Raw genomic sequence first — 26,550 nt, 5'->3', positions numbered from 1 at the left:
TTTAGGGTGCTGTTAGAGTCTCGTCGTAAATCAAAGAAAATTACAGCAAGAGGAATCTTTGCAGGTGCCAGGGTGGTACGAGGAGTTGATTGGCAATGGGAAGATCAAGATGGTGGCAATGGACGTAGGGGGAAGGTAAAAGCGAAAATGGTTTAAATAAGAAAATACATCACATATTACTTATGGGTAACAAGTGCTTAGATTATGTCGCTATAAACTTGTGAAACATAAATGTTGTTTACCATTAAAGTGTTTGTTTTAAAATGGGTACCACTTATACTGCTGTAAGTTATAATAGAACAGGCGTTCTCAAACTGGGGGTCGTGACCCCTGAAGGGGTCATGAGGTTATTACATGGGGGGTTGCGAGCTACAGCCTCCATCCCAAACCCCGCTTCATCTCCAGCATTTATAATAGTGCTAAATATTTTTAAAAGTGTTTTAATTTATAAGGGGGTGGAGGGTGTTGCACTCAGAGGCTTGCTGTGTGAAAGGGATCTCTGGTACAAAAGTTTGAGAACCACTCTTATAGAATGTAGTCTTGAGCTTAAATGATCAAAATTGAAAATACGAGACTTGCAGATTATTTCAATTCCCTGTTTTTGGAATGTTCATAAAAATAAATATTTTGGGTGAGCTTTGGGACCATTCAGGAGTTCATGTAAAAACTAACATGCTCAGACATACCCACTCAATCAACCTTCATAACAGGGGATTTTGCTTTCTCTTCACTGCTATCAGAGAAAACAAGTTGTTCTGTATATCACTGGCTCAGCAGGTTATTTTAAAATTTAAGTGCTTACTTAACAGGTTTCTACTTTGTGATCTATTATTTTGGGGGCTCTTCCAGTTTTATTAGATTTGGGCTTTTTTGGAGTTTAGACAATTCTGGAAGTTCTTTAGTTGAAGGTACTACATTACTGACTTGTTCATTAAATAGTTTTGTGTGTTAGCCTGATGTCTTGAAATAAAGATCTCTTCAGCATGTTAGCACTTAATATAAAATCAGATGCAGTTCTGTTAATTGACAAATCATGACTCTAGGACAGGGGTGGACAAACTACAGCCTGCGGGATTGCCACCCCGTGGTGCTGTGGGCCCCACCCTGCTCCCGGAAGCGGCCGGCACCATGTGCCTGCGGCCACTCAGGGAGCTGTGGGCAAAGGGCTCCGTGTGCTGCTCTCGCCTGCAGGCACCGCCCCCCGCAGCTCCCATTGGCTGGGAACAGGGAACTGCGGCCAATGGGAGCTTTGGGGGAGGTACCTGCAGGTGAGGGCAGTGCACGGAGCCCTCTGTCCCCCCCACCCTCCCTCCTCCAGGGGCCTCAGGAATGTGGTGCTGGCTGCTTCCGGGAGTGGTGCAGGGCCAGGGCAGGCAGGCAGGGAGCCTGACCGGGCCAGAGCCCGAACCCTGAACCCCTCCTGCACCCCAACTCCCTGTCCTGAGCCCCCTGCTGCACCCATCCTGCACCCCAACCCCCTGCCGCACCCTTCCTGCACCTCAAACTCCTGCCCTGAACCCCCTCCCACACTCTGCACCCCCTCCTGCACCCAACCCCCTTCCCTGAGCTCCTTTGTACACCCCGCACCCCTCCTCTGCCCCAACCCCTTGCCCTGAGTTGCTTCCTGCACACCGCACTCCCGCACCCCATCCCCCTGCCCCAGCCCTACATTCATGGCCCTGCATGCAATTTCCCCACCCAGATGTGGCCCTCAGGCCAAAAAGTTTGCCCACCCTGCTATAGGAAACAAAAACTGTAGAAAACATGCAGGAGAATTAATTATATGCCCAGAAGAACTTGATATAAATGTGGATTTTAAACAGAAAGTAAGGCATAGTATAATTTCTTTAACATACATAAAAGAGAGATTATAGAAAATGAGAATAACTTTTATTGTTTTAGTGAATTGATGCATTGAATCAAATTTATTTTGCAGTCTAAACATAATTTAAATAAATTATTTTGCTGTGCAAGCATAGTTACTGTGTATTCTGGTATTATGAAAAATCTATATACAATCTGGAGTTAGCCATTTTGGGATCCGGTGATTACTAAAGGGAAACAACAAACTTGAAATCCAATTTTTAAAACATAAGTTAAAAGGAGTTTCAGATACGGCACATTGAGGCAATATCTCCCTGACAATTTTTGTGTTTTTTCCATTACATTTTCCTATTTATTAAAACAATTTACAATAAATCTGTTATTGATATATGGAAGATCTACACAGAGGAACTTAAAAGCAATAAATGGGAATTTAATTAAATACTGAATAGTCATTTTCACCGTTTCCTCCATGAAACCTGAAAAATAAAAATATTTCTTTTTTTCAGTGGTAGTAATCATAGGTGTTGTAGTCATGGTAACACATTTGGAGATGAGTGACTTAATCACATAGCACCATATATTACTATGGCATGTTACAAAACAAAGATGGCATTACTGCTCTGAAGAGCTCACGCACTTTAGGTCCTTCTCCTGCAAACACTTGTTCACTTAACTTTAACCAGTGGGACTATTTTCATGCTTAAAGTAAAGCACAGGAACAAATATTTTCAGGATGGCGTCTACGGTAAGAAAAGAGGGAGACAGCAAATAGTGAGAGAGGCTTTTGGATAAGTGTTGGAAGAGACAATACATTCATAAAGATGTTTGTGTTATGGATACCTCTTCAGAGTTGTATTTGTACATGGCATCAGATTTCAGAAATGCAAAGAAAAAATACAGAGACCCAATATTTTCATCTTCACTCCCCTTCTGTCCTGGTATTTAAAGACTCGGATTAGAATTAAAATTGGGTCATATAATACAGACTTCTACCTGTAGGCCACCAGCCTGATGTAACCAAACTAGCTTAAAACAAAAACAAGTTCTGAGAATAAATTGTTGCCATTTTTGGTATTTTTAGTGAGAGTTTTTTTCTTGTAAAAACATTGTAAACCAGTAAATTTCATTTTGTACTTCTCTTCCATTTTTAAACCGGTTTACTTGAAAAATATGTATCTTATGGAAGTGGCAATCTGGATGTTTATTTCCTAGGGATAGCATTAATTAAGGTGTATGAACGTTGTTGGTAGAAAATGATAAAATGGCATTGGGGAACTGGAGTTCTGTTTTAAAAAAAAAAAAGCTTCAGTAAACCCTGCTGTATCATGCTTTTAACTATAGGTAGAAGTGGTGGAGGAAGTTTAAAGTTCAAAATATGTTGCTAAACTTTTGTAACCTATTTTTCTATTTTTAAACTCAATAGGTAACTGAAATCCAGGACTGGAGTGCATCAAGCCCACACAGTGCAGCATATGTTCTATGGGACAATGGCGCTAAAAATCTTTACAGAGTTGGCTTCGAGGGCATGGTAAGGAGTAAAGCAACACAAAGGGTAAAATACTTGGAGGAGGGGATGGTAGTAAGAATAGCTTATGCTGTGCTTTTATTCTCCTTTTGTGATATCCTTCTGTCCGTTTCCATACTGTTAATCAGTTCATTGTGAATACAGCTGGATGGATCATGAATATGCATTAGGAAGGAAGTCTGATCTGAGAGTTTATTAAACATCGGTGCAAATCATTTAAACTTTAGAGCTAGCTTCTTCCTGAATAGAACAGATATTTACATTTGCAAATGCAATTTTCCTCCCGCCATTAATGTTTTACTTTAATTAGAATTGGTAAAAAATAGAACTATTTATTTATAAACTTCCTTAAAAGGCCCTAACTTTTTCTTTAATGCCTCAGAACTTGGTTTTTGAAAATCTCCGTAATGCCAAGTGTCTAGATTAGAAACTCTGCAAGTCTCTCAGTTGTCATTTAATTTTCACTGTGAAGAACACTCAAAACATTTTCAGATAGTTTTAGAATATTTTTTTCCTACTTTGGAGCTATTGTATTTCAGACTTTAACACTAAATTTCTCATTTTGATTTCACAACTTTTAGAGTATAACAAGACCACAAAAAGTGGGTCAGGTGTGGTAATGAGACTTCTGTTGATATCTCTGTTTCCTTTTTATATGCTCTGACCCTAGTGCAGATCAACGAAAAGTTTCCTTGATTGTCAGCTGCTGAGACATATTAATGAGCATTATCATTGCATCATTTCTGTTAATAAAAAAAAAAAAAGAGAGAGGAAAAAAAAAAGTCTTGGTTATATATTGCAGAAGGGAGATATACTAACTTACATTAGAATGTCCTTCTGTCATATTCCTGCAACAAGAATTAAATTTAACATGTTGACAAAGCAGCTTTTGTAAAAATAGTAAATTTTGCACCATATCAGCACTTATAGGATAAAATGTAGTTTAATTTAGGACAAAATCAAAATATAGTACACCTCTACCCCGATATAACGCGGCCTGATATAACACGAATTCAAATATTACGCGGTAAAGCAGTGCTCCAGGGGGGCTGCGCCCTCCGGCGGATCAAAGCAAGTTCAATATAATGCGGTTTCACCTATAATGCGGTAAAATTTTTTGGCTCCTGAGGACAGCGTTATATCGGGGTGGAGGTGGACTTGTTACTTCTCCATCTGCTTTTAAGCTGATTATACTTCTTAATTGACTGAAGAGGCTCATATTCTCAAAGGGGAATATTTATAATTGGGAGATTTATTAATATTCTTAGAATACTGGCTAAATAGATATTAGAGCTCTTAATAGTCCAACCATAAATAGAATGGTTTAGTATGTGGAAGCCTCTTTGATAGATACTACCTTGTACAAATCAGAGATGTTTGATCAGCCATTTAATAAAGAATAGTAACCCATTTTTAAAAAGAAGCTTCAATTAAAAAAAACTGCATTGGCATTTTTGTATCAAATGTGCTTTAATTTTCCATATTGACAGTTTATTTTTCACATTGTACATCTTGGTATAAATCAGTTTCTTCAGTAACTTCCTATTTGTTTCAAAGTGTTTGTGTTTATCAGTCATAACTGTGGATGGAAACAGAACTGAGGCTTCAGCATTGTCTGTAGCAAACTGGAACTGTCCACATAACAAGTTTTTTAGCTATAATTTTGTGACCAGAAAGTGGACATGATCACTTAAGATACCAAGAAATATGGTTTAGTGCTGCCATCACAACCACCTTTGTGCCTCCACACCTACCAGCTACACCATATTTATTAATTTTGGGACAATTAGGGCAGCTATCTCATGGTGCCTAGGGAAGTGATCGACTGCTAAAAGGACATGTGTTCAGAGAAGCATCAATAGCACTCGGGGCAGCACAGCGTGGTGGACTCTACTACATGGAACTGGGAGGAAGGCCTGCACTCAAACAATACGGTGCTGGTTAAAGGAACACAGCCATCTGCCATCTTATATCACTGGCAGAGGGGAAATGTGGTTAACTGACCATGGTTGCTAAAAGACTTTAAACATTTTGTTTGGATCCAAAAACAAGTTAGAGACACCACTATGGGGTGCCTTAAACCTACACATTTCTAAAATAGATCTTATTCCCTGGGAATTCACTTATTCACTCAGCTACCAAATTTCCTTTGCTTAATAACTTTAAAAATTGTTTGCATTTCTACAATGTTCATTCTAGGCTCAGCCTTTTCTTTCTTTTCGTTACGAAGGACCTTCCCCTCAATTGTGGAGAGTTTGGAAGAAATAATCTGGGTTTATAATCCATTAATGTCAGAGTTCTCTGTAAGTTATCTCTGTGTGTGGGTATTTGTCAGCAAGGTTTGAATAGCTACAGTGCTGAGAGGGTAAAGGAAACCGAAAGGATCCATTGCCCCTTGTTTTCCTTTTGGCATTATTTTAAATTTTTTTTCTTCCTGACTGCCATCTGAGGCATGTTCATCCACACACATTGTGCGTTACCTTAAAGTATTACATCAAAGTTCTCTGAGAGAATTAAAAACAAAGCTTATTGACACACAGTTAATTTTTTGAATAAGTAAGAGAAATCTGTCATTACACCTAGGATATTGCTGCGGAATTTCATACACAGAATTAGGGTAGAACACTACAGTAGAGGAAACTGCCTCATGGATCAGACCAGTGGCCTATCCACTCCAGTAATTTGTCCCTGGCACTGATCAAACCTGATGCTTTAAGAGGAAATTGCAAGAAACCATACAGTGGACAATTATGGAAACTTTTCATAGGGGTGTTTTCATTTTAACTCAGTTTGCAGTTGGCGTATGGCCTGAAGCGTAAGGGTTTTAATCCTATCTAATGTTGTTGGCCTCTTTTGCCATGTAAGTCCTTTTTTGAAATCTGCTAAACTCTTGGCCTCAACATCATGTGGCAATATATATTAATTATGCGTTCTGGTAAATATATTTCCTTTTACCCATTTTAAATTTGCTGTCGTTCAGTTTAATTGAAAAGCTCCTTGTTCTTGTAGAGAGAGAAGAGGGTAGCTTGGAGTGTCTGATACATTTTCTCCATATCATTCATTACTTGGTCTACCTCCGTCTTTTCTCTAAACAGTCCCAATATTTTCAGTCTTTCCTGATACAGCAGACATTTATTGTTTCTAATTATTTTTGACAGTTATCTCTGAACACTTGTTTCTGCTGTCATTTTTGGCATGGGGTGATCAGTCTCACTTCTTGTTTTTAAATAGCCATCTTTCTAAAGTTTAGTGTCAATATTAATTTTTGGCATGATTCCATGGCATGAACTACTATAGTGAGGTACTGGTGGGTTGACCATTGTTACTGCTTCATTCAAGTTATGTGTGTCCTTTAGGATTAAGTTAAAAATAGAATAAGTTTTAATAGGCTGGCCTTTAAATCAGTGGTACAAAATTGTTAAAGTTACTACTTCAAGAAAAAATCTACTAACTTCGCTTTGGTGCATGAAGTATCAATATTTTTATTATCATGGTAATCAGGAAAAATCCTTGAGCAAAAGGAGGAGTGGAATTTTGAAAAGTGTTGGTTAAGCATAATATAAAGAAGAGGGAAGATGATAGTTCTGTTGGTTTTGACTTGAATATCCCTTGTTATGTTGACAGAACATGAGAGAATTGCTGTAAACTGATGCAATCTGAGATTTTGCTTACTTAGAATGCGTGTATATATTAAAGGTTTTTATCTATCCAAGAATAAGCCATACATATTGGAAAGCTGTCTATGCTTCTGCAGGTACAATACCAGATTCTCTAAGATACTGACCAATATCCAGGGGTTCTCAAACTGGGGGTCAGGACCCCTCACGGGGTCGCAAGGTTATTACACGGGGGTCTTGAGCTGTCTGCCTCCAACCCAAACCCCACTTTGCTCCCAGCATTTATAATGGTGTTAAATGTATAAAAAAGTGATTTTAATTTATAAGGGGGGGTCGCACTCAGAGGCTTGTCACCAGTACAAAAGTTTGAGAACCACTGTTACACACTGTAGTGTGCTGTGAGCACAAGTGTTCGAAACAAACTACTATGTGTATTTACCCTATAAAATCCTGGTAAAGTGGATGAAATCTTGAAATCAAGTCTTTTTATGGACTCAGTGTAGTACAAATAGTCTGTACTGACAATATACTTCATTTATACTGGTACTGTATCAGAGGAGCTGTAGGAGTATAAAATTTGGTGCACAGTTTTAAAAATGAATATATATTTATACTGGCATCTGTTCTCATGCATGTGTGTATATATAGTAGTATTATTAAATAGTGGCATATAGCTTTAAGAAGCTGAGAATTTATTTGAGAGAAGGATTCAAATCATACTGTTTCTAGCGCCTAGAGATAGTAGTGGCTAGGAGGTGGTATTGTGTGTTTAAAGAGATGTAAGCATTATATTTGTCACTATCTTAAGGATCAGGAGAGGCATGAATGGATTTCAGTTCATCTCTCTTGCTAGAGGAGAGTCTCATTTCAAGAGGCCTGGGGAAGTGGGAGAATGAGATAAGGCCTTTATGAAAGCACGTTTAGCTTGTATATCTTCCACCACCTGTTCTTTTGTTCTCTCTCTCTCCCATTACTATAGTCTGACTTGCATTGCCCAATCAGTTTTCTCTTCCCATCTCCTCAAACATAGAATGACCTTTGCCTGATGGGAATTGTGTTCCATAAAGAGTAACACCAGATGGTAGCAATTTAGATTAGGGGATATGCAGAAGCTAAATGAAGGGGAAATTATGAGAACTTTTAATTGGGTTTATACAGTAGCTGTTCTTCACATTTAATTTTTTTCATATTATGGGACAGGCCCTTTTGGAGAAATAGCCAGTAGAACTTTTTAAATAAAAAAATCTGATGTTAGTTAAAACACAGAATTCTGAAAGCAACCAAAATACCTTTTATTCTGCTTTTTCTGATATTCTCCAGGGCCCAGAAGTTAGAAGTCATTTTACTCCTCCATAATAAGTTAAAATGAATGTCATAAACATCTTACACAAAAAATGTATAGGGTTTATAATGGTAACACTGACAAATCCTTACCCAAGCTGATGCTGCGCAGGCAAGGCTATCATGTCCAGTATGGTATTCAGACATTTCTGATTTCTGTAGTGTTAATTTTGTGTTCTTCCTCTACTTGTATAGATTGCTGCTTTTTTTTTTTTTTTTTTTTTTAAGAAACGTAACATTGTGAAACAGTTTAAAGTTTCTCTTTGCAATTCTAATAGCAATTATGAATATGTCGTCTCTTGGTCACTGTAGTTTATCAGCTCCTAAAAGCATTAATTTGAGCATTAAATTTAAAGCATTTAATAATACTGGGTAAAATTTATCAAATCCTATCAATGCCTAGGCTTGTCTTAAAGGAATAGGTAGTAGAAATAGATGGGTTACAATTTTGGAAAATATTTGAAATTTTCTTTGCATTCTGAATTGGCATAATGCATTAATTTTTGTATGCATGAGCTTTTCAGCCTCTGATATTTCAGTGTATTTCTGTTCTGATTTCACTGATTTATGTCAACCTGCAAGTTCACTCTGTTAAAACTAAAGCTGTCTAAATATCTTTCTTTAGTCTGACCTGAAATGTGTTCAGGATGCCAAAGGAGGCTCTTTCTACAGGGACCACTGTCCTGTGCTAGGTGAGTTGGAGAAGGAAAGAAATAGATAGTTTTAAGTAAATAGAAACATTTTAGTGCCCCAAGTCAGTGTTTGTTTGAGAACTGAAGCAAAATCAGTCAACGTTCCTTAGCAGCATGCACCAAATAATTGAGATTTGAATGGTGACATTTCTGTGCATTACCATGGGTAAATGCTGCAATGATAATTGGTATCTTAATTGATATGTTTTAACTGTCTGTAGATATGTTTGATGTCAAACAGTATACCAAATATGTAGCTGCTAAGTTGTTAAAGTTGGCTGTCTAGTTCATGTTTCTGGCTTACATGTGCTCAGCCTTTAGATTTTTCTCTTAATAGCAAAAGATAACTGCACAGTATTGTAGAATGGTTTAAACATAATTTTAATGCAATATTGCAAATTTGATGGTAAACATGAAGTCATCAGCATTAAAATTTCTAACTAAATATCTATAATTTGTCATAGTGGCTTATTCTGTTACATAGGTTGTGAGCTATTCTATAGACTGTATATACTCGTTCGTAAGCCGAATATTTTTGGTAAAAAAGTGACGCATCAGAGAGCGGGGGATCGGCTTATAAACGAGTCTACACCAAAATTTGATGATTTTAAACTCTGTGGAATCATTGAATTGAATACACCTCTACCCCGATATAACACGAATTCAGATATAACGCGGTAAAGCAGTGCTCCAGGAGGGCGGGGCTGCGCACTCCGGTGGATCAAAGCAAGTTCGATATAATGCGGTTTCACCTATAACACGGTAAGATTTTTTTGGCCCCCGAGGACAGCGTTATATCGAGGTAGAGGTGTATCTAATACATGGTCGTTTTGTTTACCTGGAGCGTCTGCAGACATGGGGCCCCTCAGCTCCCTGTGGCTGCGATTCACCGTTCCCAGCCAATGGGAGTTGTGGGAAGCGGTGCGTCACATCCCGTAACTCCCATTGGCTGGGAACGGCGAACTGTGGCCACAGGGACCTGAGGGGCTCCATGCCTGCAGACGCTCCAAGTAAACAAAACGTCCCGACCTGGCAGCTGGGAGCCAAAGTTTGCCAACCCCTGAAATACAGGGTTGGCTTATGAAAGGGTCATACAGTTTTTGCTGTTTTTACCTAACCATCTCGGGGGGTCGGCTTATAAATGAACGGGCTAATGAACTAGTATATACAGTAGGTTCTATATACATTCTATACATTGCACTCACCACTCTAGTATCTAAGCTGCGTAGTGGTATATGGGTGTACTTTATTACAAAAGTAGTTGCAGGCTATGTTTGGTTTTTGAGGTGTAGGTGAGTTAAGAGATAAGGTCCAGGAAGGTTTGGTGCAGAAATTCCTTAGTGTATATATAGTAGACAACATATGTAGACCTTGACTTAAGAGGGAAGGGAATGTGCCAAGTAGCACATCTTTAAAACTGTGCACTTTGCAGGTGTTAGATACCTTCTTGAAGTTACCTTTATTGCACTCACAGATGTTGATTTGGATATTTAGTGTTCTTGTTTCTTTCATTCAATTTCAGGTGAGCAAAATGGTAACCGGAATCCTGGTGGGCTGCAGATTGGTGATCTGGTAAACATTGACCTTGATTTAGAAATTGTACAGTCTTTGCAGCATGGTCATGGGGGATGGACTGATGGCATGTTTGAGACCTTAACCACCACTGGCACAGTTTGTGGCATTGATGAAGATCATGACATAGTAGTACAGTATCCAAGCGGCAACAGGTTTGTTACATATTCTCAAACCTTTCCTCTGACAGACTTCCTTTAACTTCACAAGTTGCAGGGCCTGAATTTTTTTTTTTTTTTTTAATACCCTTCTTTGGTTCTCACCACATTCCCACCATCCAAATAAGAGTTTCTGTCTTCTTCCTGGCTTGTGTAATAAGGGGTTCCTATCTACCAGAACCCAATGATTAAAAACCTTTCTAGCATGTGTAAGAGATTTTGATGGGAAAGAGATTATTTGCCATTTTCTCACCTTTAAACTGCCTTTAGTTTAATATTTGTGATGTTTATATGACGTCTTTTTTTCTAAAATGTCCCTTTAAGTTTTATTTTAATGTATGTTGCCTATCAGATAAAGGTATTTATTAAAGTTATTAATTCTCTAAGTAATTAAAATGGTTACTTCCAAAAAATTCACAATATGAATGTTTCACAGCTCCATGCACTAAGCATGAAGCCATGATTGCATATAGCTCTCAGTAGTGTATCTGTTTATTTCTTTTGTCTGTGTCCTTAGGGAGCATTTTTTGAGAACTAGTGTACTACCATACATTAGAGGCTAATGTGATACTTATGTCCAGCATGAAGGCAGACAATCCCTTGATTCATATGTAATACGTATTGCCAAATGTGACCACTGGAGAACAAATTAAGACTCCCAGTAATTTCAACATATCTATACTATATTCCATATAACAATAAATTTAAGCATCTCCGAGTTTATTTGTTGTGCAAGGCTATTTATCTTTACGGATTTTGTTCCAAATATAAAACTGAATAAGTATGTATGTATACATATGTGTATACTTATTCAGTTTTATATTTGGAACAAAATCCGTAAAGCTAAATAGCCTTGCACGATAAATATACTCGGAGATGCTTAAATTTATTGTTATGGGATTTCACAGCAGAGTCCATCTGCTTAGTGTGGTACTTTGTACTTCGTATCCTTGTTTCTCTTCCAAATTGTTAATCCAAGCTGCAAATTTATCGCCTCTTGGGTTTGAACAGGTTGTTGCTTTCTGAAGATACTGCTCTTACAAAGGAGAGTGAGGTGTAAGTGGTTCTGATCTCCAATGGCTAAGCTAGAGGATATTGCTTTTCTGATATGTGAGCATGCATTGCCTTCCCAGTTTGCTAATGTAGTAAAAAGCATAAGGAAAATCATGTGTAGCTGAAAGTGATCACTTACTTTTCTCAATCTGAATATGTTTGTTCAGTTACATTTGTGACAGGTTGGATCACAGAAACCCCCTGGGGGCTGCCAACTGATGTGCCAAGACTACTTCTGCCCCTGCTTTCCCTGCCCTCCCAGCTTGGGACTTCAGTGCCCTGCCTGGTTTGAGCCAGACCTGCTAGCCTGCTGCAAACCCAGACCCAGGTCTGAACCACGTCCCCTAACAGCTGTAGGCTTAAACTGAAAGCAGCTTAAGAAGTGTTCCTGTCTTTAACACTCAGATGCCCAATTCCCAATGGGGTCCAAACCCCAAATAAATCCGTTTTACCCTGTATAAAGCTTATAAATTGTTCGCACTCTATAACACTGATAGAGAGGTGTGCACAGCTGTTTGCTCCCTCCCCCCCAGTATTAATACATACTCTGGGTTAATTAATAAGTAAAAAGTGATTTTATTAAATACAGAAAGTAGGATTTAAGTGGTTCCAAGTAATAGCAGACAGAACAAAGTGAATTACCAAGCAAAATGAAATAAAATAAAACATGCAAGCCTATGCCTAGTACAGTAATAAAACTGAATACAGATAAAATCTCACCCTCAGATGTTTCAATAAGTTTCTTTCACAGACTGGATGCCTTCCTAGTCTGGTCACAATCCTTTCCACTGGTACAGCCCCTGTTCCAGCTCAGGTGGTAGCTAGGGGATTTCTCATGATGGCCACCCCATTTGTTCTGTTCCACCCACTTATATAGCTTTGGCACAAGGGGGGAATCTTTTGTCTCTCTGGCCCCTCTAAATGTAAAAGCACCAGGTTAAAGATGGATTCCAGTTCAGGTGACATGATCACCTTACTGTAAGACTTCATTACCCACTTGCCAGCACACACACGTATACAGGAAGACTTACAAGTAAACAGACATCTACAGACAATTGTCCTGGTTAATGGGAGCCATCAAGATTCCAAACCACCATAGGCCCTCAGAGTTATAGTTCATATTTCTAGTTTCAGATACAAGAGTGATACATTTATACAAATAGGATAAGCACACTCACTAGATTATAAGCTTTGTAATGATACCTTACAAGAGACCTTTTGCATGAAGTATATTTTAGTTGCATTATATTCACACTCATTAGCATATTTTCATACAATCATAGAGTGCAACGTCACAACATTAAGTTACAATAGCTATTTATTTGGGTTTTGTTTTTAATAAGTTATCTTAACTTTTAGGCAGCTGTCTTTTAGCAAACGAGTTAGTTGTAGGGAGAAATGGTGTGAGTCCTCCAGTCTCATGATTTCTTAGAAGATATACTTTGTGTGATGATATTAAAAGCCAACCTGTAACTTGTTCATTGAAATATAGAGGCTTCTTACACAAACACATATATTTGTAATCTTTGTATTTCTCCAAAATAAGAAAGCTCCATATTTCTAAAACAAAAGTGAATGGAAAGAGAATTGTATAGTGCTCAAAAGTGTTAGGCATTTGATTGAGAACAAATTCATTCCCTACCATAGTAACCTTTTAAGCAACAGTTGGATTACAAAATCTGCTTCTGGTTTACTGGGGCTGTGGTACTAGACACACAGGGACTATCTGCAGAAAAATAGCTCTGGACGCACATGTTTGTCTTAGGGCATGGCTACACTTGCAAATGTAGAGCGCTTTGAGTTAAACCAGCCTTCTTAGAGCGCAGTAGGGAAAGCACTGTAGTCTGTCCACACTGACAGCTGCAAGCACACTGGCGTGGCCACATTTGCGGCACTTGCAGTGGCATTGGGAGCAGTGCATTGTGGGCAGCTATCCCACCGAGCATCTCTTCCCATTCTGGTGCTGTGGCTTGTGGGGAGGGTGCGGGGCATTCTGGGTCCTGTCCCAGCGCCCCATGATGCATTGGTTTGCATCCCAGCAATCCCTCTGCTTCTGTCCACAATTGGCGCCATCTTTCAGTGTTTTTTGTACTGAGCACTCTGAGCCCAAACTGCTGAGGAATATGCTGATGAGTCTCGCCAGCACATCACGTTTGGCAGTCGAATTATTTCTTAAGATCCAAAGTGACAGTGAGGACTCCGATGATATCGACTCGAGTAACGCATACGACACGAGTGGAACACCGCTTTTGGGCTCGGGAAACCAGCACTGAGTGGTGGGATCATATCGTCGTGCAAGTCTGGGATGACAAGCAGTGGCTGCAGAACTTTCGGATGAGAAAAGCCACTTCCATGGGACTGTGTGATGAGCTCACCCCCACCCTGCGGCGCAAGGACACGAGCTTGAGAGTTGCCCTGACGGTGGAGAAGCAGATGGCTATTGCAATCTGGAAGCTGGCAACTCCAGACAGCTACCGATCAGTCGCTAACCAGTTTGGAATGGGGAAGTCGACCGTTGGAATCGTGTTGATGCAAGTTTGCAGGGCCATTAATCGCATCCTGCTTAGAAGAACCGTGACTCTGGGTAACGTGCATGGCATTGTGGCTGGCTTTGCCCAAATGGGTTTCCCTAACTGTGGAGGGGCGATAGATGGGACACATATTCCAATTCTGGTTCCAGCCCACCTAGCCTCCAAGTACGTTAATCAGAAGGGCTATTTCTCTGTGGTTCTCCAGGCGCTTGTGGATCACCATGGGCGTTTCATTAACATTAATGTAGGTTGTCCTGGAAAGGTGCATGGCGCACATATCTTTTGGAACACTGGCCTGTTCAGGAAGCTGCAAGCCGAAACCTTTTTCCCAGACCAGAAGATCACCGTAGGGGAAGTCAAAATGCCCAAAGCGATCCTTGGAGACCCCGCTTATCCTTTAATGCTGTGGCTCATGAAACCCTACACAGGGAGCCTTGACAGCAGCAAGGAGCGGTTCAACAACAGGCTGAACCGGTGCAGAATGACCGTAGAGTGTGCTTTTGGCCATTTAAAGGGCCGCTGGCGCTCTCTGTGTGGGAAGTTGGACCTAGCCGATAACAGCATCTTCGCGGTTATATCCGTGTGCTGTACCCTCCATAACATTTGTGAAGAGAAGGGTGAAAGTTTCACTCAGGCATGGAACTCGGAGGTACAACACCTGGAGGCTGAATTTGAACAGCCAGAGAGCAGGGCCATTAGAGGGGCCCAGCGCGGGGCTGCAAGGATTAGGGATGCCGTGAGGGAGCAATTTGAGGCTGAAAGCCACCAGTAATGTCTGATGCCCTGCATGGGAGTGAAGTGCAGTGGTTTCAGTGTTAGTAGGAATCTGTTTGCTACGTATGATAGACTGACTTGCAGTGCCTGTTGCTTTCCTGGGCTAAGGTATCTTTTACTTTATGCAATAATAAAGAATGTTTTCAAAGCCAAAAAATCCATTTATTGAAAAGAAACACAACTGCTTGGGAAACAGGGCAAAGGGGTGGGGTGGGGAATGGTACAATCACAGATTTGCATGTGTCCTGTTATCATACTCAGCCTTCCTGTTTGGAATGCTGTGCAATGAGTGCTGCACTTCAGGATGGCTATACTACATGGTGATGGGGGTTGAGTGCAGTGGGTAAGGGTTGTAGTTTTCAGGGCTGGGTAATGAAGCTACAGGTGTTGGAGGCAGCTGGTGGCAATAAGAACCTGGATTTTGGGGAAAGTGGTTTGGAGGTGACATGGGGGTACAAGGGAAAGAGTTTTGGTACAAGGGCTGCGGGGGGGGAGGGGCGGGCGCGGTAGTGCTCTGCCTGCATGGCTACAAGCGCCTGGATCGAGTCCGCTTGGCGCGCCATGATGCTTATCAGCCGTTCCGTGCTTTGGTGCCAGCGATCCGCATTCTGCTGGCAGACCCTCCTTTCGCTCTCCTGCCACTCCTGGAATGTTTTGATTTTCATTAAGGGAGTGCTGCATGACTTCATTCAGCATGTCCTCTTTGCTTCTATGTGGCCTCTTCCTGATTCTTTGCAGCCTCTCAGCTGGTGATAACACGGATGACTGAGATCTCAAGGTTGCATCTGTGAAGGCAAAATGCATCACTTAACAGAGTCAGCATTGTTCACACCAGACAGAGCGATTCCCCCGTACTTAAGGAGGGAAAGCACAACCTACACGATAGCATAATTTGCCGATCCCAAAGTGAGCGCACATAACCCACGGGAGCCCCAAAATGGTGAGTAAGCACAGAGTCAAGGGGGACTGATTCTTTCATGGCTGTACTGTCCTCTGAGTTTCTGTGCCTGGAGGAGAGCCAACAGCTGCAGGGGGCCCCTATACTGTCCCCACGTTTTCCATAGGAGTTCATCCTGGAAGATATCTTGCTGCTGAGGGTGACCTGGGAAGCAAGGGAGGGTCTTCTACTCTAATGCAGCTTCTGCCCTGGCCCATATGCAGCTTGCCTGTGTGCAGCAATGATCTCCCTGCCCCTCAAGGCACAGTGGCGCAGACGTGTTAGCCTGACTGGGACAAGGACCACAGTGGCTCTCCCACGAAACCTGTGCAAGCACATTGCCCAAGTTCTGGCTGAGACCTTTGAAGAGATCACTGAGGCTGATTACCGCGATGTGAGAGAGCACGTCAACGCCCTATTCCGCATCTAGGCTTGCTTGCAGCCCTAGCCCTCCTCGCCCCAAGAGCCCACACTGAATAACTTCCTTCCCAACATAAAAGCCGCTTACCGGGAACCTCCTCTGGTGTTTGTCCTTCCCCAAGCACCGGCCGCTGTGACTGGCTACCCTCCTCCTGAGAACAGCTCCTGGCTGCATGCATCTAGGGATGCTGGGGTGTCTTCCTCCTCAGCACTCTCGCTCCCACTTTGCTGCTCCTCCTCCTTCTCTTGCTGGACTGGGCTCTGAAGTGTCCATGGTGGTGCTCAGAGTGGAGGTGGGGTCGCCCCCAAATATCGCGTCCAGCTCTTTGTAGAAACGGCACGTTGCAGGGGCAGCACCGGAGTGGCTGTTTGCCTCGCAGGCTTTGCAGTAGGCATTCCGCAGCTCCTTCACTTAACCCTGAACTGCAGAGCGTCCTGGTCATGGCCCCTTTCCATCACATCCCTTAATATCTGCACGAAGGTATTGTAATTCCTATGGCTGGAGCGCAGCTGGAACTGGACAGCTTCATCCCCCCCAAACACTGATGTCCAGCACCTCGCTATTGCTCCATACTAGGGATCGCTTGGCCCGTGGAGGCATGGTCACCTGGAAAGATTTGCTGAGAACACTCCACGCCTGGCCGAGCAAACAGGAAGGGGATTTTCAAAATCTGACAGGTTGGTCACCTGAGGGCAGGGCAGTAGAGTTCAAACTTATGACCAGAGTGGCTAGAACAGGCATTGTGGGACACTTCTGGAGGCCAATCAGAGCACATTAATAGACCAGGGTGTCCACACTGGCGCCGCAGCGCTCCAGCGGGGACACATCAAACGTTATTCCACTTGCCGAGGTGGAGTACCAGGAGCACTCTAGCCGTGGAGTCAGAGCGCTTTACGTGCCTTGCCAGTTCGGACGGGTCATGAGTTAGAGCGCACTGGGCTGCTTTAATGCGCTCAAACTCGCAAGTGTAGCCATGCTCTTAGTCATGTGCTGTTTTTTCTAAGTGAATATAAATTAGCATTAAAAAAAACTAAGTGCACACAAACCAATATATTGTATGGTACAAATCAAAATAGTTTAACCAAATGTCTGGCTGCAGGCCATATATCTACTTGAAATAGCATTTTCCTATCTGTCCAACCCCGTCTCTGAGGAAAGAAGAAAACCCTGTATTTAGATTCCAACCCCTCTCCTTTCCCTATCAATTCTTGCCAGAGCAATCCATCCTTATCAGTTATCCTGGGTCCTTCCCTTTCCTTACTGTATTTTGAGAGGAATGCCAGACTCTCAGGCCACTAATCCCTGCCCTAGTTGATGAGTCCATCCTCTTCTCCCCCTCTCCCCCCAAGCAAACAAACCAAAACCCCTGTCACTACACAGTTGCCATTATATGGCTGGCAGCTTTTCCCCTCAGGCTACAAGAACCAACCATGGGAACGTTCTGACTGCTTCAGGTGCACCTCTCAGAAGATTACCCTTGCAACCTCCCGCTGGTAAACTTAGTGGAAATTTATGGGGAAAGTGATTAACAGCAGCTAAGCCATAGTGTCCAATCACAAAAATTTCTGGGCACAAAAGCACAACTTAAGGCAACAAGTAACCTTTTAAAATATAGCCCCCACTTTTTATATTAAAAAAATAAAAAGAAAAGATAATTAATTTGAAATACATTATTTTCTAGGTGGACATTTAATCCAGCTGTTCTCACCAAAGCCAATGTTGTCCGAAGTGGAGATGCTGCCCAAGGTGCAGAAGGAGGTACCTCACAGTTTCAAGTGGGTGACCTTGTTCAAGTTTGTTATGATTTAGAACGAATCAAGCTTCTTCAAAGAGGTCATGGAGAATGGGCTGAAGCAATGCTCCCTGTAAGTATGTGTGTGTACACAATGGTATGTTGGTATTAGGATGACCAGATCAGGAAATATCAGGGAGTGTGGGGGGGACGGGACGATGGGGGTGGAGGGGAAAAAAAAACACCAAAAAAAAAAGCTGTTTTGCAGGTGCCAGGGGAATTAGCAGGCCCCAGCCGCGCTGCGGCCGCTGCCCCACCGCCCCCCGTAGGGTCCCGGGCACATGCGGCATGTCCCGCTGCCCCGCAGGGAAGGAGCCGCTGGAGTGAGAGGAGCGAGGCTCCAGACCCCGGCAGCGGCGGGGGAGAGCGACTCAGGGCCGCGTGAGTGGGCATGTAAAGTTTATTGACTGGGGGGCACCCCGGCCAGCTCCTCGCCCTGCCCTGTAGGGGGGTAGCGTCCCTGCCCCGCGCCAGCATGTCCCGCAGGCCAGCTAAGGAGCCGAGCCCCTCCCCCCCTCGTCCTGGCTCCTCAGCTGAGCGGCATTCCTCCTCCCTCCCAGGCTTGCAGCTGTAATGGCGGCGCAAGCCTGAAGGGAGGGGGCGGTGGCCGGCTTCCAGGTCCTGGGGCTGGTGAGTACGAGCTCCGGCACTGGGCAGGCAAGGGGGGCTGGCAAGGGGGCTGCTCCCCCAGGAGGGCGACGGGGCTCAGCTGAGGATCCAGGACGAGGGGGGGACTGGGCTCCTTACCTGGCCTGCGGCGGCCGGCGCAACATGCTGGGGCGGGGCGGGGACGCTATCCCCCTACAGGGGCTAGGAGCCCGTGTGACGACACCGGCTGGGGTCCCCCTCGAGCCGATAAACCTTACATGGCCACTTGTGCGGCCCCAAGCCACTCTCCCCCGCCACTGCCGGGGTCCGGAGCCCCCCGTCTGCCTCCTGGGGGAGCAGCCCCCCTTGCCCGCCCGGTGCCTGTACTCACCAGCTCCAGGAACTGGAAGCCGGCCACCATCCCCCTCCCTCCAGGCTTGCACCGCCATTACAGCAGCAAGCCTGGGAGGGAGGAGGAATGCCACATGCTTGGGGAAGAGGCGGGGCCAGGGCGGGATTTGGGGAGGGAGCCAATGGGGGAAAAAGGGGGGTGGCGTCGGGGGTGGGGGGGGCGAGAACCCTTCCGGGAGGGCAAAATTGCTTGTTTGTCCAGTGTCCCGGCCGCACATCAGTCGGGACGCGGGACAAACAAGCAAATATCGGGACAGTCCCGATAAAATCGGGACGTCTGGTCACCCTAGTTTGGTATGGTATTTTTAATTACACTTGGAAATGGTTGAACCTTCAAATTTTTGGAGTTTTAGGCCTTGTCTAGACTGGGGGGTGGGGGGGAATACTTTTTTTTCAGTTGAATTAGCTAAATTGAGCTAGTATAATTCTGTGGAAAGCCCTACTTAACAGCAACGTAGACTCAGTTTAACAGTCTGCCTAGCCTATACCTCAGCCTGTTAGAATTAAGGTGAAGGTGTTACTGATATTAAAGGGGAGTTTCAGAAATCCTTTTACTTTATAAAACTGTCCATATGCTGTAATATGTTAACATCTAAATATCTTTACTTAATCTCTTACTTTCCTCAATACAGACTTTAGGTAAAGTTGGCCGGGTCCAGCAGATTTATTCAGACAGTGATTTAAAGGTAGAGGTTTGTGGGACTTCTTGGACATACAATCCAGCAGCTGTCTCAAAGGTGGCATCAGCAGGATCAGCTATAAGCAATGCATCTGGTGGTAAGTTTGCGTACTATTTAGGAATGTGTGGTTTTGATAAATAAAATTGTGTAAACTTAAAAAATTGATGATAAATATTGGTCTGACGCCTATATTAAGCAAGAATAATCATCTCCAGGAAATTAGTTCCTACTGAGGGCTGGGGAAAACTCCCATTGCAAAAGAATTTCCGTGCTGGATCGTGCCTGTTGTCCATCTAGTCCAGTATCTTGCTTCAGGAATTGTATAATAGGCAGATGTGGGATAATCTGCTTCTCAAAAAAAGTATAATCTTCACCTCTATTAGCTAAAAATCTAAAGCACTGTTTATCAGAATACAAAGAAATAGTGCCTAAAGGCCCTGAGTCAGGATTGGAGTCCCATTTTGCTAGGCACTGCAAACATATATAATAGTCTCTGCTCCAAAAGCTTACAGTCAAGAGACGATAGGTGGGAGCGAGGTAAAGATGTAAAATGGATTCTGTGACTTTCAGAGACCTCCATGACATTTTCAGCTTCAGCCTGGTGCTTTACTTCCTCTAAAAAAGCAGAAATCCAATATACCGGCCTGTAAATCTATAACATTTTTCCTGTTTCAGTCCCATCTATTTGTATTGTCAAAACCACTCAGGCAGGAATCCTAACTGTAGAGTGAAACTGATCATCTTTGAGTAAATTTGAAGTTTCTCAACTGATGAGAAACTGATGTCAGTGAGTTAGAGCTTTGTAGTGCTGAGGTGTTGTACTAAGTGATAAACTGAATGACTACTTGTGTAAGTCTCTTCAGATAGGAAAAACAGCTAAATTTGTTGTTCTCTGTTTGGAGTTGTGATCTTACATGCTTTGTTTGATATCTGTAGAGAGATTGTCCCAACTTTTGAAGAAACTGTTCGAAACACAAGAATCTGGGGACCTCAATGAAGAACTTGTTAAAGCTGCTGCTAATGGAGATGTAGCTAAAGTGGAAGATTTGCTAAAGAGACCAGATGTGGATGTGAGTGTCTTTTTGTGTGTGACTTCTAACGCACAGGAAATACAAGAAATCCCAAATCCTTTGCTAGGGATTCCCCTTGCATGGATGAATCCCCTGTGTGCAGAGAGTTGGCATAGTTGGTTCCTGTGCCTCTCTTCCACAGCCTCAGGAAGTGGGGGAGGGGTTATAAGCCACTGTGTTGCAGCCATTCACAGTGAACATATTTTTTTGTACCATATGCCATCTGGCATGAATTAGAGCAGCCTTCAAGCTATTCTAAGTAGGGCTGAGGTAGAGAATTGAGTAGTCATAAATGGTGGTTGTCCTTAACTTCTCTTATCTCCTGGGTGGCTTTGTGGGGTAGGGAGAACCATCCTCATCTAGGCACTTCCCTAGACTGCTGAGCCAGTCGAACTACTAGCTTGTTCTTCCTGATGTTCTTGCAGCACAGCGGAGAAGCTTCTTCCTTCTCCCTATAGTCAAAACACTTCAGAATCATAGGGCTCAGCTTGGTTCAGAATGTGTTTCAGTTCCCAATCAAATACATATTTTCTTTTTAATTAATTTGCTTTTGAGGTCCAAAGGTTGGACGTCACTGGCCTTAAACATTAATTTGAATTTTAAATTAATTCAGATTTATACAAACAATAAAAAGGAGTGTACATGCATGTCTGTAAGTCCCCTACCATAAATTAGGGGAAAAATAAATTCTGCAGAACACAACTGATTCGCTTCCAATAATCTGATTCTCTTCAAAAGTCCACCTTTGCAGCAGCCTGACTAAAATCTTCAAGCTAGCAATTTAATATTAAACTTTGACATAAGTAAAAATCAGAATGACATTATTTCTTCATTCTTGTTAATGAATAAGAAGTGTAGAGATTTGAAAGCTGCTCAGATGTTTGGTATGTTAGCCCTGATGGAGATGATTTAGTAGGCAAAGTGCAGGTGAAATGAAAGTTTCACAATAAACAGTTTTTAGAACATGAATATTTGTTGATATTATTGGTAGTAAATATCGGATATGCATGTGTATATATTGATGTACACTGTAATTTAACTTCACATTCTTAATATACTTTCAGGTGAACGGGCAGTGTGCTGGACACACAGCTATGCAAGCAGCCAGTCAGAATGGACATGTTGACATTTTGAAATTACTTCTGAAACAGAACGTGGATGTGGAAGCGGAGGTAATTTAATTTAAAATATGCCTATTTTTGTTAACTACTAAGTTTTAATGTCACAATTACACTTTCTAGTTCATTTCTACCATTTCTACCACTACATCTATTAATCGCTTCCATATTTTTGGGGGTCAGATGCATTTTATCTTCTGCACTGCACTCACTTAATAGTCATTCTCTTGATGCTTTTTGTGTCCTAAGGCAATATTACATTCTTAGGCCTGGTCTACGTGATAAAATTAGGTCAGTTTAACTACATCAGTCAGGGGTGTGAAAAATCCACACCCACTGAGTGGTGTAGTTAAGCTGATTTAAGTCCTCATGTAGACAGTGCTAGATTAACAGAAGAATTATATTGCCTCTTGAGGAGGTGAATTACCTATGCCTGCCGCTGTAGTGGTGCAGCGGTGTCGCTAAAGCGTTTTAAGTATAACTTTTGCCTTTCTTTTTTTACTCCTTTACCTGTCGGGATGATTATTGCAATCCCAATTACACCAGAGATGTAAAAGTAATTTTGAATAAAATAATACTTTTTTGAGAGGGATACAAAAACAACAAAGAGTCTGATGGCACCTTAAAGACTAACAGATTTATTTGGGCATAAGCTTTCGTGAGTAAAAACCTCACTTCTTCGGATGCATAGAGTGAAAGCTACAGATGCAGGCATTATATACAGACACATGGAGAGCAGGGAGTTACTTCACAAGTGGCGAACCAGTGTTGACAAGGCCAATTCAATCAGGGTGGATGTAGTCCACTCCCAATAATAGATGAGGAGGTGTCAATTCCAGGAGAGGAAAAGCTGCTTCTGTAGTGAGCCAGCCACTCCCAATCCCTATTCAAGCCCAGATTAATGGTGTTGAATTTGCAAATTCAACACCATTAATCTGGGCTTGAATAGGGATTGGGAGTGGCTGGCTCACTACAGAAGCAGCTTTTCCTCTCCTGGAATTGACACCTCCTCATCTATTATTGGGAGTGGACTACATCCACCCTGATTGAATTGGCCTTGTCAACACTGGTTCGCCACTTGTGAAGTAACTCCCTGCTCTCCATGTGTCTGTATATAATGCCTGCATCTGTAGCTTTCACTCTATGCATCCGAAGAAGTGAGGTTTTTACTCACGAAAGCTTATGCCCAAATAAATCTGTTAGTCTTTAAGGTGCCATCAGACTCTTTGTTGTTTTTGTAGATACAGACTAACACGGCTACCCCCTGATACTTGAGAGGGATAGTGATTCTAAACCATCAGTGGTCTCAAGAGGTTCTATGTCACCTGTCTTTTCATAACCACTCTTCCACATTGGTGGCAGGATCAGGTTAGGGGTGAGTGTGGCCACTCTTCCTAATGGAATGCTCTTAGTTTAAGATCTGTGGACTTTTAAAATATAAAAAAAGTTAGTGGTCGATGGACAGCAGCAGTGAATTTATGTGCAGTGATATCTTTTATGAGCTTTTAAAAAAAATTAAACTGAAAAATTTTCATGACAACATGACTCTCTTGCTCAGTGTGTGTGAGGGAGGATCATATTGTGATTAAGGCTGAGGGGCATGAGATCTGGGTTCTATTCCTTGTTGGCTAACTGACTTCTTGATTTCTCTGCATTAGCATTCTCTTTTGTTAAAAGATGGTGTTTCTTACCTTATTAATTGCATTTCATGCCATCAATTAATATTTATAAAGCATTTTGAGATCTTCTGAAAAGAGATAAAGTAGTTTTGTTTTCCTGTTGCCCTGAGTGACCAAGATGGCTCCTCAGCTAATTCGGTCATGATCTGTTTTGTAAGGGAAAATAGTCCTTCTCTTGAGATTAGCAGTTTAGCTAGTGTCATTTATTGAACATTTTCACTGGAGTCTTTAGTACTATATTACTTCTAAATTCTGTGTAATTATATAGTTTGGCTGAATCATATTGGTTGGCTAATAAAATCCAGGGATGTATGTTTTAATAAACATTATGCCATTTGTTACTATGTGTAGGATTATTGTGCACAAATATGTGAGAAATGTTTCTACGTTTTCTCCACACACCGTCTCCCTCATCTAAAAGGGAAAAATCTCTGAGGGATAAAATACATTAAATTCTTAAATTCTTTGTAGAATCTTTCTGCCTATGGGAGTGAAGTCTTTATAGAGAGGTAATTGAACTCCACTACAATAGTGTTCATCGTGTATTTCTTTTAGCACAGGCAAGTGTTTTCACATACTGCATTGCCTTTCTCTTTAATTTTTTTCAGTGTTATTCAGGGGGTGAAACTACATTCCCTGAATGCAGGATCACTTGAGGTTCACAGTTTGTTACATTTCAAAGTACCTAGCACAGTGGGGTCCTGGTCCATGACTAAAGCTTCTAGACTTTATGATAATACAAATAATAAAAATGAAGTAGGAAGGAAGCACAGCCTAAATGTTGAATTTCTTAGGGCCTGATTCCTTAAACAGTATGAATTGTTTTATACCAAAATTACATAACTGATTCTGGCAGCATAAAGATTAATGATACATTTGTATAGCATACACCATCTTGTGTGAATGTGCTGGATGAGGCACTTCCTAACTTCCTTTCATTCATGTGAATGGGAAGCAGCACAAGGCCAGCCCTTTGCATGTGGGATGCAGACAAAACAGGCAGCTGGTAGTGCATTCTCCAAAGTAGATACTTTTCTTATTATGCATACATTATACAGTGTAGAGAGGGTTTCACATACTGAAAGTAAAGTAGGTTTGAGTTAAAGAAGACATAGTAACTTGGCAAGAATTGCTCTAGAATAGCTTTGCTTCCAGATGAAGGAATTTTTTTGTGTTTTTCAGAATGATTGTTCATGAGAACTAAGGTTAAATACCTGCTTAGTTATTTAATACTGTGCAAAATGCTCTGAAATCATTTTCAGTCCTGTTCATCTTTGGGTATAGAAGAAATTTATCTTAAAGTATATTCAGGTCTTATTTAAACATTTTGTCTTATTTAATTCATATGTATTAAATACTTGTAAAATTGTACAAAAGTACCACAGAACTGTACTAAAAATCTATGGAGGGGTGAGAGAAGACAGCTGAAATTTCTCATTTATATTCCCAAATTTGAATTTTCTTTGGAAATGTTGGCTTGTTGAGTGGGACAAATGGCTTGCCTTTTAAAAGGTACTTGCTTGCCATGATCTGACTTTCTGAATCAGATTACTGAAAAACAGTTGTCTGAAAATCATATATAGCATACTCTACTTGAGAGCTGGATTAGGCTGCTGAACAAGTGAACTGTTGGGTCAGAGATGGAGCTTTGATATGCTCTCCACTGGGACTGTTCAAGCAGACGAGCTGCTGGGGTGGAGGGGATGGGTGGGTGGGTGCCAGAGTTTGCTGCTACAGCTGGCTGTAACGGTGTGTATGGGGAGAGGTGCAACGAGGAAGACTGGTGGGGAAACTCCTAAAGAGAGTATTGTGGCAAGGATCAGGGACCGGCTGAGTGGGAAGCTAGAGTTCAGCAAGACCCAGGGAACCGTGGCCAATGGGAGCTGCAGGGGCGGTACCTGTGGGCGGGGGCAGGGCGTAGAGCCCTCGTAGCTGCCCTTCCCCCAAGGAGCAGTAGGGACATGCCAGCTGCTTCCTGGGAGCCGCATGGAGCCTGCACCCCTCACCTCCTCCACCCCTGCCCCAACCTGGGCCCCCCTCCTGCACCCTGAACCCCTCATTTCTGGCCCCACCCCAGAGCCTGCACCCCCAGCCCAGAGCCCATACCCCCTCCCACCCCCCAAACCCCTGCCCCAGCCCGGAGCTCTCTCCCATATTCCGAATCCTTTGACCCCAGCCTAGAGCCCCCTTCCGGCACTCCAAACCCCTATTTCTGGCCCCACCCGGGAGTCCGCACCCACACTCCAACCCCCTGCCCCAGCCCAGTGAAAATGAATGAGCGAGGGTGGGGGGAGAGAGCAACGAAGAGGGGAGATGGAGTGAGCGGGGGCAGAGCCTCGGGGAATGAGCAGGGGGCGGGGCAAGAGTGTTCAGTTTTCTGCAATTAGAAAATTGGCAACCCTAGATTGAATAGAGAACGGGAGTGTTAAAAAACTGACTTTGGATCATGGGGTGAGGGGTTGGATGGTAAGGAACACAGATAGGATTGCACTTAGGACATGCTCACTTGGGGTGGCTACTTCGTTGTGTTGTCTCCCCTAGGAACTGATTTAACCAGATACTGAACAGTGATGACTTATGCTTAATCAGGACAATAAGTAACAATGCCGCTTAATCAGGATGCATTTGATTAGTAACGTAGGGCTCAAATGCTTATCTGGGTGTTAGCTAGGGTGACCAGATAGCAAGTGTAAAAAATCGGGACGGGGGTAAGGGGTAATAGGTGCCTATATAAGAAAAAGCCCCCCAAATCAGGACATCTGGT

At 42.5% G+C, this 26,550-nt stretch overlaps 1 protein-coding gene across 2 annotated transcripts in view; it reads left to right on the top strand.

Annotated features, from left to right (window-relative positions):
- Positions 1-26,550, top strand: part of MIB1 (MIB E3 ubiquitin protein ligase 1) — a 115,066-nt gene that overhangs the window by 12,077 nt on the left and 76,439 nt on the right. For both annotated transcript variants that reach the window (XM_054020156.1, XM_054020157.1), the window contains exons 3-10: positions 6-135; positions 3,251-3,355; positions 8,936-9,002; positions 10,525-10,729; positions 18,130-18,313; positions 19,872-20,016; positions 20,856-20,989; positions 22,054-22,161. In XM_054020156.1, the coding sequence (XP_053876131.1) occupies positions 6-135; positions 3,251-3,355; positions 8,936-9,002; positions 10,525-10,729; positions 18,130-18,313; positions 19,872-20,016; positions 20,856-20,989; positions 22,054-22,161 (1,078 nt within the window). The remainder of the gene's footprint in view (positions 1-5; positions 136-3,250; positions 3,356-8,935; positions 9,003-10,524; positions 10,730-18,129; positions 18,314-19,871; positions 20,017-20,855; positions 20,990-22,053; positions 22,162-26,550) is intronic.

This window comes from Malaclemys terrapin, chromosome 2, assembly GCF_027887155.1.
Source record: "Malaclemys terrapin pileata isolate rMalTer1 chromosome 2, rMalTer1.hap1, whole genome shotgun sequence".
Taxonomy (NCBI): domain Eukaryota; kingdom Metazoa; phylum Chordata; order Testudines; family Emydidae; genus Malaclemys; species Malaclemys terrapin.
Note: the sequence above shows the minus strand (reverse complement) of the source record. Positions and strands in the feature narration are given on the sequence as shown.